Source organism: Pogoniulus pusillus, chromosome 19 (assembly GCF_015220805.1).
Source record: "Pogoniulus pusillus isolate bPogPus1 chromosome 19, bPogPus1.pri, whole genome shotgun sequence".
In the NCBI taxonomy this organism is placed as follows: domain Eukaryota; kingdom Metazoa; phylum Chordata; class Aves; order Piciformes; family Lybiidae; genus Pogoniulus; species Pogoniulus pusillus.
In genome coordinates, this window is record NC_087282.1 from 6,394,683 (window position 1) to 6,411,425 (window position 16,743).

At 52.0% G+C, this 16,743-nt stretch overlaps 1 protein-coding gene across 2 annotated transcripts in view; it reads left to right on the top strand.

Annotated features, from left to right (window-relative positions):
- The first annotated feature begins 2,586 nt into the window (after window positions 1–2,586).
- Window positions 2,587–16,743, top strand: part of DRP2 (dystrophin related protein 2) — a 37,439-nt gene continuing 23,282 nt past the window's right edge. The window contains exons 1-3 of one of the 2 annotated variants that reach the window (XM_064159066.1): window positions 2,587–2,955; window positions 12,167–12,320; window positions 15,991–16,124. In XM_064159066.1, the coding sequence (XP_064015136.1) occupies window positions 12,213–12,320; window positions 15,991–16,124 (242 nt within the window). In that variant the 5' untranslated portion in view covers window positions 2,587–2,955; window positions 12,167–12,212. The remainder of the gene's footprint in view (window positions 2,956–12,166; window positions 12,321–15,990; window positions 16,125–16,743) is intronic. The other variant, XM_064159067.1, reaches the window with a different exon arrangement.

Consider the following 16,743-nt stretch of genomic DNA (forward strand, 5'->3'; position numbering starts at 1 on the left):
CAGGGACAGTGCCTCCACCACCTCCCTGGGCAGCCCATTCCAATGGGAAATCACTCTCTGTGTGAAGAACTTCCTCCTAACATCCAGCCTAGACCTACCCCGGAATGAGTACACATTGTTGAGTTGGTGCTCTAAGTATTCAGTGCTGCTCCTTTTGGAGCCAGCTCTAAGGAGGTCGCTAGTGGGAAATCTCCTCCCAGTGTAGTGTGGTCTCTCTGCCTTCTTCCTCACTATGCGTTGCTGGGCTCTGCACCTGACTCCTGCTTCACCTGCCTAGGATGAAAAAGGAGCTTCCTTGTGGTCGACCAGGGTCACCTGCTGGAGGTTCCAGCAGGGTCTACCTGTGGAGCACATTGATTTTTGAGGACTCTCTTGGATGTGTTTTACTGAAGATCACTTACGTTCTGACTGCAGTGACCTAGAAAAGCTTTAGCTGTGCTCAGGTTCCCCTTCTAACAGCTGTGTGGCATTAGAAAGCTTTGTTCTCAGAGTCTCCAACCTGGCTGAAAGGGCAGACTCTGCCTCCCTGCTGTGCTGGTCACAGCAGTGGGTAACACGAGGCGAGTTTGCCACTGCTGCTCCACGCAACATTTCTAGACCAACATCCCTCGATGCAGGGCCCACGGAAAGCCCTGTGGCACCTTGAGCAACTCTCCAGCCACATTTGGCATTGCTGTGAGAGGTGTCTTGGCCAGAAATTACTTTCAGAACCACGGTGGCATTGTGAAGCTGTCATTACAACTCCTCTCACTGGGTCTGAATGAGCCAGGTGAACCTGTGTTTTGAGGTACACCCAATCTGCGGTCTGTAAATGAGTGAAAATGGGCAACCTTTACAAGCAGCAGTGATATTTCTGCAGAGTATGGCTGCATGAGTACAAAATTAACCTCTTCAGTCTGCCAGCTCTGGCAGAACAAGGGCTAGAGCTCATTCTGAAAAGGACCAGCGAGATTGTGTTTCTCAAGCTTTAATTTTCCCAGGGAGAGGCTGAAGCAGTCAAGTGGCTAAAGCACAGGGCTGGGATCAGGTTTGAATCCTCTTTCTGGCCAAGTTAATTAACTGTTTCTGTTTGTGTAATGTGGGAAAAACTTCACTGGCATCTTGAGTAGCTTGAAATCCTTGGGTGGCATAATCTGAAGAACTTCTAAAGGTTGTGTACAGACCAAAATCTCAAATGCAGGACTGCTTCTGCCCTCAGCCAAGTCAGCAGCTCAAATCCTTTTGTTTCTTGAGAAGATACCCTGACATTTAAAAAATCTTGGATCAGGATTTCTCTCTAGCTTGGAGAATTGGCTCTTTTTTTTCTCCATAGAAGATTAGGAAGCACAGAACCATAGAATGAAGCAGGTTAGAAAAGAGCTCCAAGCTCAGCCAGTCCAACCCAGCACCCAGCCCTGCCCAATCAACCAGACCATGGCACTAAGTGCCCCAGCCAGGCTTGGCTTCAACACCTCCAGCCACGGCCACTCCACCACCTCCCTGGGCAGCCCATTCCAATGCCAATCACTCTCTCTGACAACAACTTCCTAACAACATCCAGCCTAGACCTGCCCTGGCACAACTTGAGACTGTGTCCCCTTGTTCTGTTGCTGGCTGCCTGGCAGCAGAGCCCAACCCCACCTGGCTACAACCTCCCTGCAGGCAGCTGCAGACAGCAATGAGCTCTGCCCTGAGCCTCCTCTGCTGCAGGCTGCACCCCCCCAGCTCCCTCAGCCTCACTTCATAGGGCTTGTGTTCCAGGCCTCTCACCAGCTTCATCATGGCCACAATTAAGTAATTAACACATTTTTGCTCTGTGATTTTGAATTGGGATATTTTAAAGTTGTTACATCTTATGCCAGACACCAAATCTGGGGTTAAGAAAGGTGGTGGCTGGTTTTGGGATTTCCCAGTGCATGTATGGCCATATCTGACCTAAAATGAGAGCCACCAGTCCTGTGGTTAAGAAAGGTGGTGACTGTTTGGGATTTACCAGTGCATACATGGCCATATCTGACCTGGTAGGTATAGGCTGGATATTAGGAAGAAGTTCTCCACAGAGAGAGTGATTTCCCATTGGAATGGGCTGCCCAGGGAGGTGGTGGAGTCACTGTCCCTGGAGGTCTTCAAGCAAAGACTGGATGAGGCACTTAGTGCCATGGTCTGGTTGACTGGATAGGGCTGGGTGCTAGGTTGGACTGGATGATCTTGGAGATCTCTTCCAACCTGGTTGATTCTATGATTCTATGATTAAAATGAGAGCCACCAGTCCTGTGGTTAAGGAAGGTGGTGACTGTTTGGGATTTACCAGTGCATGCATGGCCATATCTGACCTAAAATGAGAGCCACCAGTCCTGTGGTTAATGAAAGGTGGTGAATGGGATTTTGCAGCTCATACATGGTCATCTCTAACGTAAAATGAGAGCAACCAGTCCTGAAAGGGGGTGGAGAGATGTCGGCAAGCAGCAGGAAGCATGACTGAGCCCGGCAGCCTGTGTCAGGTCTCCGGAGGTCAGACCCCAGCGCCTTCTGTACGTTTGCATTTCTCCTCCCCTCCCTTTTCTTTCTCCCTCTCCGTGTGTATTTTGTCTCCTCCTCCCGTTCATGTCTTTCTTCGCATCTCCGCTCTCCTCCCTCCCCTCCTCCGGATCGATCGATCGCCGGCCGAGGAGCCCTCCAGAGGGCCGGGCGCGCTGTGGCATCGTCCTTGCTCCTCCGCCTTGGCCGAGTCAAGGGTAGCTGCTGGGCGGCTCGGAGAGATGCTGTTCCTCCTGGTGATGTGATTGCATAGCAACACAGCAGTGCGGGGCGGTGGAGGAGGAGGAGAGGCAGGCAGCGTGCAGCCAGCAGCGCCCAGCCTCAGCATGCATCCCTGTCACAGGGTCTCCTTTGCTGATTCACAGAGGCAGCCCCAGTCCCCGCTCCCGCCGCCCGGCCGCCGCTGCCCCCGCCTCTCAGACCCGCTGGACTCGCAAGGTAGGCCATGGCAACGTTCGTTTCCCACTCAGATCTTGGGCTGGGCTGGAAAAGAGGGGAAATGTCGTGGGATGGTTCGCCTCGGAAACGCACTCTTGGGCGTGTGTGCACGTCTGCGCTCCTTCGCGGCAGCGCTGCCCCTGAATATGCCGGTAAGGGAACTCACAGAGGGGAAAAGAAGGCTGGCAGAGAGCACACAGTGGGAGCAAGAGAGGTGGCCAAGACCATTTCCACGAAGGAGAGGCTGGGGAGCAGTAAGTGATGCAGATTCCCATGGCAAACAATAGTAGCTGGCATCCCGATTTCCCCAGCTTTGGCTCTTTGCACACTGGAGGCTTATTTACGCTGACAGCGTTTTTGCCCGACCTGAAGGACTGCTCAAGGCAGAGTGCATGGTGGCCTTTTAGCATCCTCCTGGGAGAATTAGGGGGCAGAGCAAGGCAGGGACCCAAATATTTCTCGAGTAGTGAGTGGGGGTTAGACTGTAGTCTTAGCTTTGCCCTTTTCATTCACTATCTTGCCCGGTGCAGCCTTGCATTTTCATGTGTCCAGCCTCCCCTCCCCCAGCTTCTCCCCAGTCCCTTTCATTCCTTCTCCTCCTCCTCCTCTCTCTCTCAGGCCTTATATTGCTTCCACTGACCTTTCCTTTGATGTGAACAGCCTTAGCTGGCTGTAGAAGCACCTGCAGGAGGCACGGGCTCAGCTCTCTGCTCTCCATTCCATGCCAGACAGGGCAGTCTGGGCAGTTACCCTCTAAGATGTACTGCCACCTGGCACACAGTTATTACCAGTGCCCAGTTCAAGCAGCTTCCTTCAGTCTTCCCTCCAGCACAGCACTGCAGGTGTGGAGCTGCACTGGTGGAGTTGGTAGCATCCTATTGATGGGGTCTCAATGCTGAGATTGCCTGTGTGCAGAGGCAGAGACGAGGAGCAATTACTCCCACACTTTGAAATGCTGTGGGAGAAACTGATGCTTGTTTGGGTTTGGGGTTTTAGTGTTGAAGAGAAAAAAAAAAGGTCTCTAGGCAAATCTTTCTGTGTTTTACCTGTGCCCTAATCCAAGGTCTTTCACACCTTCTCTGTTGCTCCTTGATCTTTCTGGAGCTAAGAGAGGTATTGCATGATAGTTCTCTTTGGTGGCCTTCGTTGATCGATCACAGCACCCCACAAAAGCACACTCTGCCAGGTCCTAGCCACAAGGCACAGCCGTGCTGGGAGGGTTTCTGTGTCTCTGGCAGCCACGCGTAGCACATGTGCCTGCTGTGGCTCTGGTGCCGTCTCACATTTCCCCCTGCCAGGTCCCTATGCTGAAAGCTACTTTCCATGCTGCTGCAGGGATTGGGCAGATGGGCTCTGGTGAGGAGCGTGTGATGGCACTCTGGAAAGGAACCACACTGTAGAGGTGCTGTTTCCCACCATCCTGTTTCACAGCTCTGTGCCCAGGAATATGGGCCCCTGGAGTGCTGGAGTGGGAAGTTGTTGGAGTGGGTGTTGTGAAGTGATGCTGGGTTCAGGTTCTCGCTGTCAGTTGTGGAGATGAAGACCATCTCTCTCTGGATGAATACCTGAGATAGACCAATTCCCCTGGTTTGGACTGGCTACTGTAACTATGAAAGGGGTTGCTCAGCCTGCAGTGACTCTTTTCCAAGCTAAACAAAGTGAGACAGGGAAAGGATTAAATGAATTGGTTCAAACAAAAGAATCATAGAATCAGGCAGGGTTGGAAGGGACCACAAGGAGCAGCCAGTTCCAACCCCCATGCTATGGGCAGGGACACCCTACCCTAGAGCAGGCTGCCCACAGCCTCATCCAGCCTGGCCTTAAACATCTCCAGGCATGGGGACTCAACCACCTCCCTGGGCAACCCATTCCAGCCTCTCAGCACTCTCATGGTGGCCTCACCACCAGAGTCACCATTCCAAGGTCTCACCACTCTCAAGCTCTGAGCTCTGGAGCTGTGTGACGAATTTCTGCTTATAATGCTATGTGGAGAAATATATCAAAGGCTTCCACCTGAGGATGGATGCCTGTGATAGGAAAGCTTTTAAACAAACTAAAAAAAAAAGAATTGTAAGGCTCAAGAGAAAAAGAGACCATAAAGAATTCACCTTGCAAACAGCCTCTCATTTTCACAGCATTGTAAAGACCAAACTGAACTTTTCAGAATTCAACCAAAATAGCTCCATGCCATTTTCCTTTGCAATTTGCCTTAGCATAAGAATGAGATTGCTCTGATACCTCTTAAGAAAGAAAGGAAAAACGTCTTCATGTGGCACACAGCCACATGAAGTGGCCTCAGAAGACTGGTGAATCCCATGCTTTGCCTGGGAGTTCACTGCAAACACAAGCATTTGGGGGGCAAGGCAGAGTATTCAGCACAGAGGAACAGCTGCTACTTTGACACTGAGAGGAAAATCTGCAGGAAGCCAGAAGTTAGCACCATTACCTTGGCTGTCTCTCCATGGTGGATGTGCTCTTCCCACTCTTGCTGCTCAGTTATGTGGTGTGGCAAATGGGTGTTTGGCATGGAGCAGCAAGATGTGTTTCCTGTCCCTAACAGCAGGGAAGGGAAAGCTCAGGTTCTTAGAGGAGAAAAGAAAAGATGAGACACTTGGGATTCTCAGTGTGTTTAAAAAGGCTGATTTCAGGGCTACAAGACACAGCCAAGTCTCTGAAGAAGTGGGTGCAATCTTTAGGGCTGGTGCCAATCGTTAAGCAAGTTCTTGCCACCCTTGCTGTCCCTTCTGGGTGGCTGAAGGATGTTTGCTGCTTCCCCTGCTCCTTCTGTCCATCACAGAGAGCAACTTCTCTGTGTCCAGCAGAGTTGGGAATGTGTGTTTACAGCTTGGGTCCTCAAGCTGCTCAGGTGATTAGTTGTAGTGCTTGTTTAATTGAGGAAGAAGAAGAGATGAGAAGAACTGCTGGGCAAAGCAGGGTTTGGAGGCAGCAGCTTACAGCCCAGCTGGGAGCCTGAAAGAGCGTGTGGAAGGAATTCAGATTTCAGCCTTCCTAAATGAATTTCTGTAAGTTATTTTTAAACAGAGAGAGAGGAGCAGCCAGTTCTGCATGGCTGTGTTGTGGGCATGCACCCACAGTCACCCAGTTATCTGGGGACATCCTTGTCCCAGTTTCTGGAGGCAAGACTAGCTGGTGACATTTTTTCAGCTGGAGCTTTCGTGTGCGTCTGTGCTCTTCTGCTTGGGGAAATGGGGAGGGCCAGCAAGCACAAGTGATGCTGCTGCTTTGTTACGACCTCTGGCACCTCTTTATCCGTTGAACTAAACTAACATTTTGGTTATGGGCTCGAAGCTGAAGTGGTCGTTCAAGAAGGCAGCTCATTAGCAGCAAGAGTGCCCCACTTCACCCGCCCTTGGAGAGAGAGCCACTTGCTCACCACCAGACACCACAAAGGTTTTGTGTTACTTCTTAAGGGCTGCTGCTTAATTGAAGGAATCTTCATTACAATTAACAAAGGAGACCTGGTACTTAGGTGGAAGTGCAGTATGAAGCCCAGAGGAAGCTTTGGTACCTGGATTTTTTAGCCCATGGGTGACAGTGATGCATGCCTGCCTCGTATGGAAGGTTGCTGATAGTCATAGAATCATAGAATCAACCAGGTTGGAAGAGACCTCCAAGCTCATCCAGCCCAACCTATCCCCCAGCCCTATCCAGTCAACCAGACCATGGCACTAAGTGCCTCAGCCAGGCTTTTCTTGAAGACCCCCAGGGACGGTGCCTCCACCACCTCCCTGGGCAGCCCGTTCCAATGCAAATCACTCTCTCTGTGAAGAACTTCTTCCTAACATCCAGCCTATACCTACCCTGGCACAACTTGAGACTGTGTCCCCTTGTTCTATTGCTGGTTACCTGGGAGAAGAGGCCACCCCCCACCTGGCTACAATGCCCCTTCAGGTAGTTCCCCCTTCCCTGGTATGTGGCAGCAAGTGAGAGCCAGGAGACTGTTGGGGTGGGAGGTTTTCCCTTTTTAAGGGTTGTGTTTGGGTATCTGTTGCTGCTTAGCAGAAAGATGGAGACTAAGGGTTCATGCTCTAGGAAAGAGTTGTGTTGTCTGTACACTTTGTCCTAGACTGGTGAGACCTCACCTGGAGCACTGCATCCAGTTCTGAAGCCCCCATTACAGGAGGGCTGTGGAGATGCTGGAGTGTGTCCAGAGCAGGGCCAGGAGTATGCTCAGAGAGCTGCAGCAGCTCTGCTGTGAGCACAGACTGAAAGAGTTGGGGCTGTGCAGTCTGGAGCAGAGGAGGCTCCCAGGCGACCTTCTTGTGGCCTTCCAGGATCTGAAGGGGGCTAAAAAGAAGCTGTGGAGGGACTTTTTAGTCCCATTTAGGAATGGAGCAAAGCTGCAGGTGGGGAGATTTAGAGTGGAGGTGAGGAGGAAGTTGTTGAGCAGGAGAGTGGTGAGAGCCTGGAATGGGTTGCCCAGGGAGGTGGTTGAGACCCCATGGCTGGAGGTGTTTAAGGCCAGGCTGGATAAGGCTCTGAGCAGCCTGATCTAGGGTAGGGTGTCCCTGCCCACAGCATGGGGCTTGGAACTAGATGCTCCTTGTGGTCCCTTCCAACCCTGCCTGATTCTATGATTCTTTTGTTTGAGCCAATTCATTTAATCCTTTCCCTGTCTCACTTTGTTTAGCTTGGAATAGAGTCACTGCAGACCTTCATATTGGTCCCTTCCAACCCTGACTATGATTCTAGTGGGACAAAGGCTTCTCTCCTTTCTCCCTCATCAAACCTTGTCCTAGTGGGGTCATGGGAAGTAGGTCTGCTGGCTTTCTATCTCAGGCTTCAACTATTTACTCCCACATGCAGGAAAGAATTCTTGCTGAAGCAGGATGTGCTGTTGCACTGTCAAGGCAGTCCTGCTGTCTGATGGCTTGGGAATGCTCCCTTTGTTAGCATCTACATGGGAGTTGCACTCTGAAATAGCCACTAGCCTCCCACCTTTCCCCTTAAAGGACACTGAGCATGCTGAGCTAAGATGTTATTACTTCTTTTGCACAGTCAGTTAAACAACAACAAAGCCATTAACATTTCCAGCAGCAGGGAATGTGTTTGTATTTCCATTCCCCTCGTGGGATAAAGGCTTGAGCTGCCTTGCCTCAAAATGCTGCCACATTTTTTTTTCTCCTGATAGGCCAAGATCTGAAATGGAAAGATTCAGCCCAGAAAGAAGGTTTTGGAGGAAATTAGCAATTCAAAGCATAAGCCTTGTGATCAAGAGATCTCTTGACCTATATAGAATCATAGAATGGGTTAGGTTGGAAGGGACCTCAAAGCTCATCCAGTTCCAACCCCCTGACATAGGCAGGGACACCTCCCACTAGAACAGGTCGCTCAAGACCTCATTCAACCTGGTCCTGAACACCTCCAGGGAGGCTGTGGATGACAGAATCACAGAATGTGATCAAAGATGTATTAAAAGCAGAGGCAGGTGTTGGGTGCTTTTAGTATGAAAGGCTGCAAACCAGCATCAAGTAATTAGGCTGTGCCTGTTCCTTCTGAGGAAGGGTCTGATCACCTTTGGGCATAGAGTGAGGCACTCCAACAAAGACCAGGTGAGACACACCAAGGGGAAAGGCTTCACTCCTTGCTTTCTCTATTGTTCAGGTGCAGTGCTTCAGTGCCTGCTCTGGGGGGACTGTAAGACTGCTCCATGTGAAGTCTTCTTGTAAGACTGCTTCTGCTGTGGAAGTCCTCACTTGCTTCTGCTCACATAAGCCTTCCTGGTTTTCCTTCTTGCAAAGAAACGTGCCTGGAGCACCAACCTTGCTTTAAAACTGGTCAATGTTGTTCTATGGCTGTTGCATGCTTGGTCTCCAGCACCAACCTAAAGCCAAGTGCAGTGGGTGAGGGCTGGTGTGGGAGAGGCAGGGTGGATCACAAGTGCTGTTTCTGACAGGTGTAGGCAGCAGGCAATAAATGTGTAGCCAAGAAGCATCCACAAATAAACTGCTCCACATGCTGCAGTGCCCAGACACAGCACCACAACGAAGCAATAAAGTAAAAGAGAGAGAGTCAGAGCTATTTTGCATGCCACAACAGAGGAGCAGAGCAGATCAAGAGCATTTCTCCTCGCCTGGTTCCTATAATAGCAGGGAATTTGGCAAGGGACCATGTGTAGCTGTTGGTTTGCTTGCAGTCATGCCTCACCGTCTGGTAGCCTCTCTCTCTGCCACTGAATGTCCTCCTTTGGGCTGGTTGCTGTGCAGCTGAGTTATTTCCACATTCTCCTGGGTTCTCCATGCCCAGGCTTTGCCCTTGCTGTTGCATAGTGGCAAAGAGCAGCTGAGCCATTGCTGTCAAACCTGCAAGAAGATTTCTGTGTCAGCAAGGTGTTGCACAGGATGTGCTTGAGAAAGTGCACTTGGCTGGCACTTAGCTTCTCAGCTTGGTCTTGCTCTTTGCTGCCTTGAACAGGCTTTAATTCCTTGTGCCACGGCTTCATGTCATGATAGACTGTCACAGCTGAAGGAGTTCACCAGCCCAGCACTCCAGAGGTGAGGCAAGACTGTTCTTTGTGCCATAATGCTGGCAGAGAGCAAGGAAGCACACAGTGCCCTACAGGTGGATACCCAGAAGATGTGGTTTGCCTCTCTCTGTCTCCAGAATTGCACTCACCCTCTGCATGGAGACTTATCCTGGAGCAAAGTGCAGTAAGATCAGAGCTAGTGACCATCCCAGTGTTGCTTCCATCCTGCAGCACTGGTGGGAGGAACAAGGGAGCAGACTGCCCCGGGAGGCCAGGGAGCAGACAGCCTGCATGTGTGGTGCTGGAGGTCTGGCTGAACCTGCTGGGCCAGCACGCACCGTTGCAGTTTCCTTGCCCTGAGCTACAGGGAGGTTGAAACCTCAGGGTAGCAGCTGCAGTGAGACGTCACAGAACCTCATCAGCAAGAGCCATGCAGTAGAGCTCAATGACATTCCTCTGACGGTGGCTTTCAGGAAAAGTAACTTTCTGTGCCCTAAGAATTGTATCTCTGCTTGGCTGAGCCTCGTTTAGGGGACTGGAGACAGCTCAGATCCCAAATAGCACAAGGATTGGAAGACTAGGTCACAGGTTTACCTGCTGTCAGAGACAGAAATCATTCACTTGGATGATACTCTTGGAATTACTTAAGGCCCTGGAGTGTGTAACTATTAATGTCTCCTGACTGACCCTGCCTGCATGGGAATGGAGCAGGGCAAGAGCACTGTGCTGCACAGTGCAGTCTTCATTTGTGCAAATGGGCAGGAGGAGCAGAGGCCAGGAGCTTGGATTATCAGTGTGTTGGAGAGCTCAGCACAGGCTGTTCTGCTGGAGAGGGAGAGAATTAATGGCTGTAGAAATTGCCAAGGGATTAAAAGAACCATAACGTGGTAAACTGTGCTCTTAATATGTGTAATGGAGGAGAAAGAAGCAGGGAAAGCTCAGGCAGGGGAGCAAGAGTTTAGATAGCCTGAGAGATGGGCAGTGTGGACCAGGACCAGGCTTTCTCCTGTCTCTGGCTGCCCAGGGTGAGTGCTGGCTATGCAGGACATGCTGGCTGCTGCTGCCTTGCCAGCACCAAGCAGGAATTTTCTCAGTTAGTCCAAATGAGCTGGGCATAAAGGAGCCAATGACCTTCTAGCAGTGCTGCTCCATCTGCACCCTGGAAGCAGCTCCATCTCCACTTGGACATGATGTCTGGCTGCTGGAGCCAGGTGATAATTTATATCTAAAAGTAGGAAAGCAGTCACCAAGTTCAGCTGTGGGTTGGATGTGAGACAGCAGAGTGCCTCAGCACTGCCTCACCCCTCACAGGCAGCATTTGAGCATCTCTCTTGATTTGCTCTTCTGATCTCAGATGTGTGGAGTCTGGCCTGGGCAAAGCCCTCTGCAGCATTCACAGCTCTTATACTTTAGCTCTCCATCCTGCTGTGAACATCTGAGTGCTCAGCTCCTTTCATGGCACTACCACCGGCCAGATGTAGAGTTGTGGGGGTTGTGCTTCAGTCCAAGAAGCTTGCCAGACACAGGCAAGTGATGCACTGATTTCTCCGGGCTTTATCTGCTCCTGGCTTTTTTGTAAAGCAAGTTTTGGGCTCCTCAATTCAAGAGAGATGTTGAGGTGCTGGAACATGTCCAGAGAAGGGCAGCAAGGCTGGGGAGAGGCCTGGAGCACAGCCCTGTGAGGAGAGGCTGAGGGAGCTGGAGGGGTGCAGCCTGCAGAAGAGGAGGCTCAGGGCAGAGCTCATTGCTTTCTACAGCTCCCTGAAGGGAGGCTGTAGCCAGGTGGGGTTGGGCTCTTCTCCCAGGCAACCAGCAACAGAAGAAGGGGACACAGTCTCAAGTTGTGCCAGGGCAGGTCTAGGCTGGATGTTGTTAGGAAGTTGTTGGCAGAGAGAGTGATTGGCATTGGAATGGGCTGCCCAGGGAGGTGGTGGAGTGGCCGTGCCTGGAGGTGTTGAAGCCAAGGCTGGCTGGGGCACTTAGTGCCATGGCCTGGTTGACTGGACAGGGCTGGGTGCTAGGCTGGCCTGGATGAGCTTGGAGCTCTCTTCCAACCTGGTTGATTCTATGGTGCAGGCAGTGAGGTAAATAATGATTTTAGCTTATCCAGGGTACAAACCTCCAACAAAAAAAATGGCAGCATCGTGACCTGAGATGGTTTCAGATCTATAGAATGGACAAGGGCCCATTACTAACTAACTTCATGGGTCACACAGCTTTAAAAACAGGATGAAAAAGGGAATTTTGTAACTCATAATGAGTAAAAACTCATTAAAAAGTGGCTGTTAGCATGAGATGCATGTATGGGGGACTGAGGCTCTGGGCAATTTTCCTTGTGAACATAAAAGGAAAAAAAATAATGTTTGAAAGTAATGTCTACTCTGTCTAAGCCTAAGTGGTCATGACAGTGAGATCATCCCTTCAGCCTTTAAACCCTGGGTATCCCCTGAAGCTCAACCCTTCTTAAAACTACAACATGACCTGACGAGGACAGGAAATTATTACAGCCAATTGTATGACTAGATGGAAGGGGGAAAAGGGAGAGAGTGGGGAAAAAAGGAAGAGTTTAACTTAAACTGCAACATTAGCACGCATTTGGTTTAAGAAATAAGCATCATTTTAATCTCCAGCCTCGGTGAAGGCAGTGCAGCAGGCAGCTAGGAAGGGGCTCAGCTCCATCAGGAGTTACAAGCTGACCCAGGGACTTTTCCCGCTGCTTTTCAGGTGCTGGTGCCCAGAGCTGTCTCCATCCCCATGAGCATCGGTTCTGATGCAGCCCCTGGTGATGCAGGAATGGCCTTATGTCCTCCCACGATGTCCTGAGTGGCATGTCGCAGAGCCGGTGCAGGGCAACAGCACTGCCCACCCGCTGTCTCAGGTAAGAGCTGGCTCTAGGAGCCTTTCTCATGGCACTGCCTTAAAGTGGTTGTTAGCATCCGTGGAGCAAGCCCGGACCTCTCTTCCTGGTGGCAGAGAAAGCTGTTAGCTCCAGCGCTGCCCTCCCCCACCCCTTCCCCATCAGCTGCCACTTAATGAGCGTTAGCTCTCCTTCAGCATTTTGGCTGCGAAGTGTTTCCCGAAGCAGAGCAAGAGGGGCAAGCTACAGAGCTGGGTTTCCAGCTTCCCCCAAACTAAAGAGCAAGAGGCCATCATTAACAACTCCTCTGTATTTGGTTGGGTTTCCTTTTTTCCACACAAAAAAAACTTGAAAGAACATCAACTTTAGCTGAAAATGTAGTTTCTAACCTTCCTGGTTGCAGAGAAGAGCTTGGAATTAAGCCTCTGATGAAAGCTGGAAGGCAGAGGAGGAGTCTGACCTCTTTTTAGTCTAGTTATACCGGGGAACAGGGTGTGGGTGCTCACACTGCTGGGCTTCCTCCTCCCTTCACTCAGGATCTCTGCACCAGCATGCCAGACTCCTCACCAAAGCTGGGCAGGGAGGTGAAGGCTGGTGGGGTCCCTAGGTAAATGGCAGGGTAGACTGGAGAAGGCAGCATAAGAGGAGGGTGCAGACATCCCCTGCTCAAGTCACAGGCACCACAGGTTTCCTCCAGTGCCTGCCTAAGCCTGGCTTTCTGCTGTGTGGCTGTCGGTGTGGTGGGTGCCATGCACCAGCTGGCTTCTAGCTCCTGTGTTGTAATGGCAACCTGCCTTGTTCAAAGGGTCTGCCATGCCTTCCTCACAGGTGTAGGTGCTGTTACCTAGGAAACAGCTGTCCTCACTCGTCCTAGCTTATCCTGAAAGCTCCTGACAGGCTGCAGACCACACATCCTTTGTTGTGCCCTGGCCTTGCTGAAGCCCCCTCCTCCAGTCTGGAAGCTAGTCCTGCACCTGTTGTGCCTGGGAGGTGGTGGGGAGAAGAGGCTGGCCCTGGCGGTGCCAGAGGGAGGAAAAGCAGGAGTCAGATGTTCAGGCAGGGAAGGAAGGGACGAGAGGGAGAGATAGAAGGAGCTTTTCATCGCCCTCCTGTAGGTGGAGGAGAGCACGTAAACAATGCCGGGCAGCAGGACTGCGGGGGGCACAAAGAGCCAGCCCAGAGCCTTCTGGCAAGAGCAAATATTTGCACCCAGTCCAGGCAGGAACATCTGTGTTGGCACCCTGGGCCATATGGTGGGCAAGGAGGGCGTCTTTGACTCCTTGAGGGTTAGGTCTCAAGGACCTGACTTTTACTTTCCAGTAAACAAAAGCTTGCTGGAACTACTCCCTGGTGAAATCTCCCCGGTAAACGCTCCTGACATCCCTGCGTGTGCTCCAGCATCCCAGGGCAAGGTCTCAGGCAGTGATCCCATCTCAGCCCACTGTCACCTTTGCCATGCCCTTGCAGAGATGGCTCTTCCCCAGCTCCCGGAGCAATCCCTCCTGCACAGCCAGCTTCCCGCAAGGGGCTTTCCCACGCCGGGATGCCCGGGAGCGGGCAGATCCCTTTGTGCTCTGCGGGCAGCCACAATGGTACCATCGGGGTTAAGGCAGGTTGGAGGCTGCTGGAATGCCGTCGGACAAAGCTGGGATTGAGGCGCTGCCGCCCCCCTGAAGATTCCTGGGGGGTCAGTGGTCAGGGTGTCCCCACTCTGCTAAGCACACGGCGCTCGCTTGCGTCTCTGCCGGGTGCTGCCCGCGGCACTCGGAGGGGCGGGAGGCGATGCCCGCTCCTCTGGAGCAGCTGGGCAGCCCTGCGGGGGATCCGTGGCTAAGCACAGGTAGAGGTGTGCTCCGGAGCTGGTGTGAGTGTTCTGTGCCTGACAGCCAAGCTGCTGAGGGGCGGAGGGGCAATGCAAATCCAGGCTGGAACCGCTGGGGCTCGGGGGAAGAGGATGCTTACAGGGGAAGCTTTGCTTTCCCCCTCCCTTCGCTTGCAGGGCTTTTGTCCTCGGGGAACAGATGTTCAACACCTGGCCCCTGCTTAGCCCGTTGTCCCTGGCTCATCTGCTGGGCACGGTCTGCAAAGAGTTGATGGGCTTTCAACTTCTTAAGGCCGGGAGAACTGTGTTGCCTGCTGAGCTGCGCTGCAGTTGCACTCAGAGCCGATCTCCTCCTTTGCTATCCTCCGGGATGCATGGGTGGGTTGGGCTGGAGTGCTCCCTGGCACTGCTGTGGGGCTAACCTGCTTCAGCAACACGAGGATGTGCACATGCAGAGTATCGATTTTCCTACCTGCAAGCAGCAGCTTTAGCTTGAGCAGTTTCTGATTCATGGCCCTAAGATTCCTGTGAACCCCGTGGGTGACAGCTTTTTGTGTTTCTTGGCGCCCCTTGAACGACAGGGTGGGGACGCAGGTGTTAGATGTCTTTAGATGAAGAAAGCTTAGCACCAATGTCGGCAATTGTCTGAGTTCTCTCTGAGTAATGGAGGGTATTGTTTTAGCTGCGTGGCAAACCATGTTTGGTGGTTTCCTCTTACCTGCTCCTCTCCTTGCCTTGGCTGGTTCTGTCCACCTGACTCTTCGGAGCCCTTGGACAGGGAGGAGTGACAAATTCCCCTTAGGCAAGCTGCTGCTTCTCCCCAGAGGTGGCTTCCCTTCTCTGGCAAAGAGGTGCCTGTTGTGTGTTCTCTTCAGAAAGTGCTAATGCGTTTAATTATGGTTGATTAATCACCTGGGGGTAATTATCCCAACTGAGCTCTAATAGCAAGGCAGCATTAGATTGAAATGGTGCCATTTCCCCAGCAAAGCACATGGGTGGCTCACTTGTGGAAATGCAACGTGACGCTGTGCTTTGCACAACAAGCTGGGGTTTGGAGAGGAAATCCCCTGTCACTCACAGTCCTACATGAGATGCTTCTGGTCCTGCTGGTGTCTTTGTTGCCATCACAGGCAGAAGCATGGTACAGTGGTAAAGGCTTATAAGAGAACTCCTTCCCCCATCTGCTGAGGATGTGTTGTTTGGGGGCCAGCATTTGGGTTTCCAGGCTGAGTGGTTTGGTGCAAAAAGTGCTTCCTTTGTGTGCTTGAGTTGGGATCTGCTGTCATCTGCTCTGTGTCCTCTCAGAGCATCCTTTTCACTGCACCTCATTCTAGAGAGGTGTGGAGGAGAAGCAGCATTTCAGGTTTGCTGTGCAGGTTGGTAAGACCCTTACGCTTCTGCAGCTGCCAGTATTTGGGATGGCATAAAGGAGCTTTGCAAGTCCCCTTGGTCCCTACAAACAGCAGGACTCACACTGCTACCTCCTCTCAAAGGACAGCAGCCTCCTGTAGCATGGAAAGAAATGGTCATTAGCCCTGCAGGGACTGTGACACGCCAGGGCCAGCTCTGATTTAATACCTGTCAGTGAGATAAGGTCATTGCTGGATAGCTGAGGAGCACAGACAACCTGCAGAACAGAATTGGTTAAGGCCTTCCTTCAGCCTTTACTCTTAGTGCTGCTGGAGCTGGCACTGCATCCTTCCTCCTGGCTCAGCCATGAACTTCCCTGGAGGTGGTGACAGGTCCTTCTAGGGGCAAGCCACGCTGCTTGTGTGCTGCAAAGGCAGTCAGGGTCAGGACAAGGCAGGGTAGGTGTCCACAGCCCGGTGCCATACACTCTGGGTGCAGCGTGGTTCTGTTTCTGCCTAGGTTGATGTCTCACAGGATGGTGCAGGTCCTTTGTGTATAACCCCCCAGGCTCTGAGCAGTGCTGCTGGGCCCCAGGCCCCTCTAGAGATGAATCTTTGCTGGAACGAGATCAAAAAGAAGTCCCACAGTCTCCGGTAAGAGTCCCTGCCTGGAGCAAGCTCTGGCCTTCCAGCCTTGTCTGCTTCATGTGCTTTTTGAGCTTGTTCACTTGGGGAGCCACAGGAGCTCATGGTGACCTTCACTTGGTTTTCCTCTCTTGTCCACAGACCTCTGGGTTTTTCTCCCTGTGCTGAAAAGCACTGCCTTCATTTCCACACATCCTATCCTTGTCCCCCTCCCTTTCTCCTCTGCTTGCTTTCTGCTGCATTCTCCTCCCTCTACTGCTGCTGTGCCTGCAGCTGGTCTCTTTTTGCCCCACCACCTTGCTGCCATCTCCTCTGGCTTGTCCCTTCCCTGGGAGCCCACTCCACCTCATGGGGGGAGCCACCTTTCAGACCATCAGAGGTTGCAGCTCCAGAGCCAGCATGACAGAGAGCTTAACTGGGGCGTGTTAATTGTCTCCTGCCTCAATGCAGGGCTTCTGGAAGCTATTCAGTCATGTAAATGCTGAGCCAAGCCCCCTCTGCTAAGCAGGCAAATGTGGAGCAACAGTCCTCTGCTCTGGGTTCCAGGATGAAGAACAGTCTCAAAGTTTACACTCCCCAGTACTTCCATGCTTCAGCCCCCATAGCAGTGCAGAGTCTCTGCTGGCTG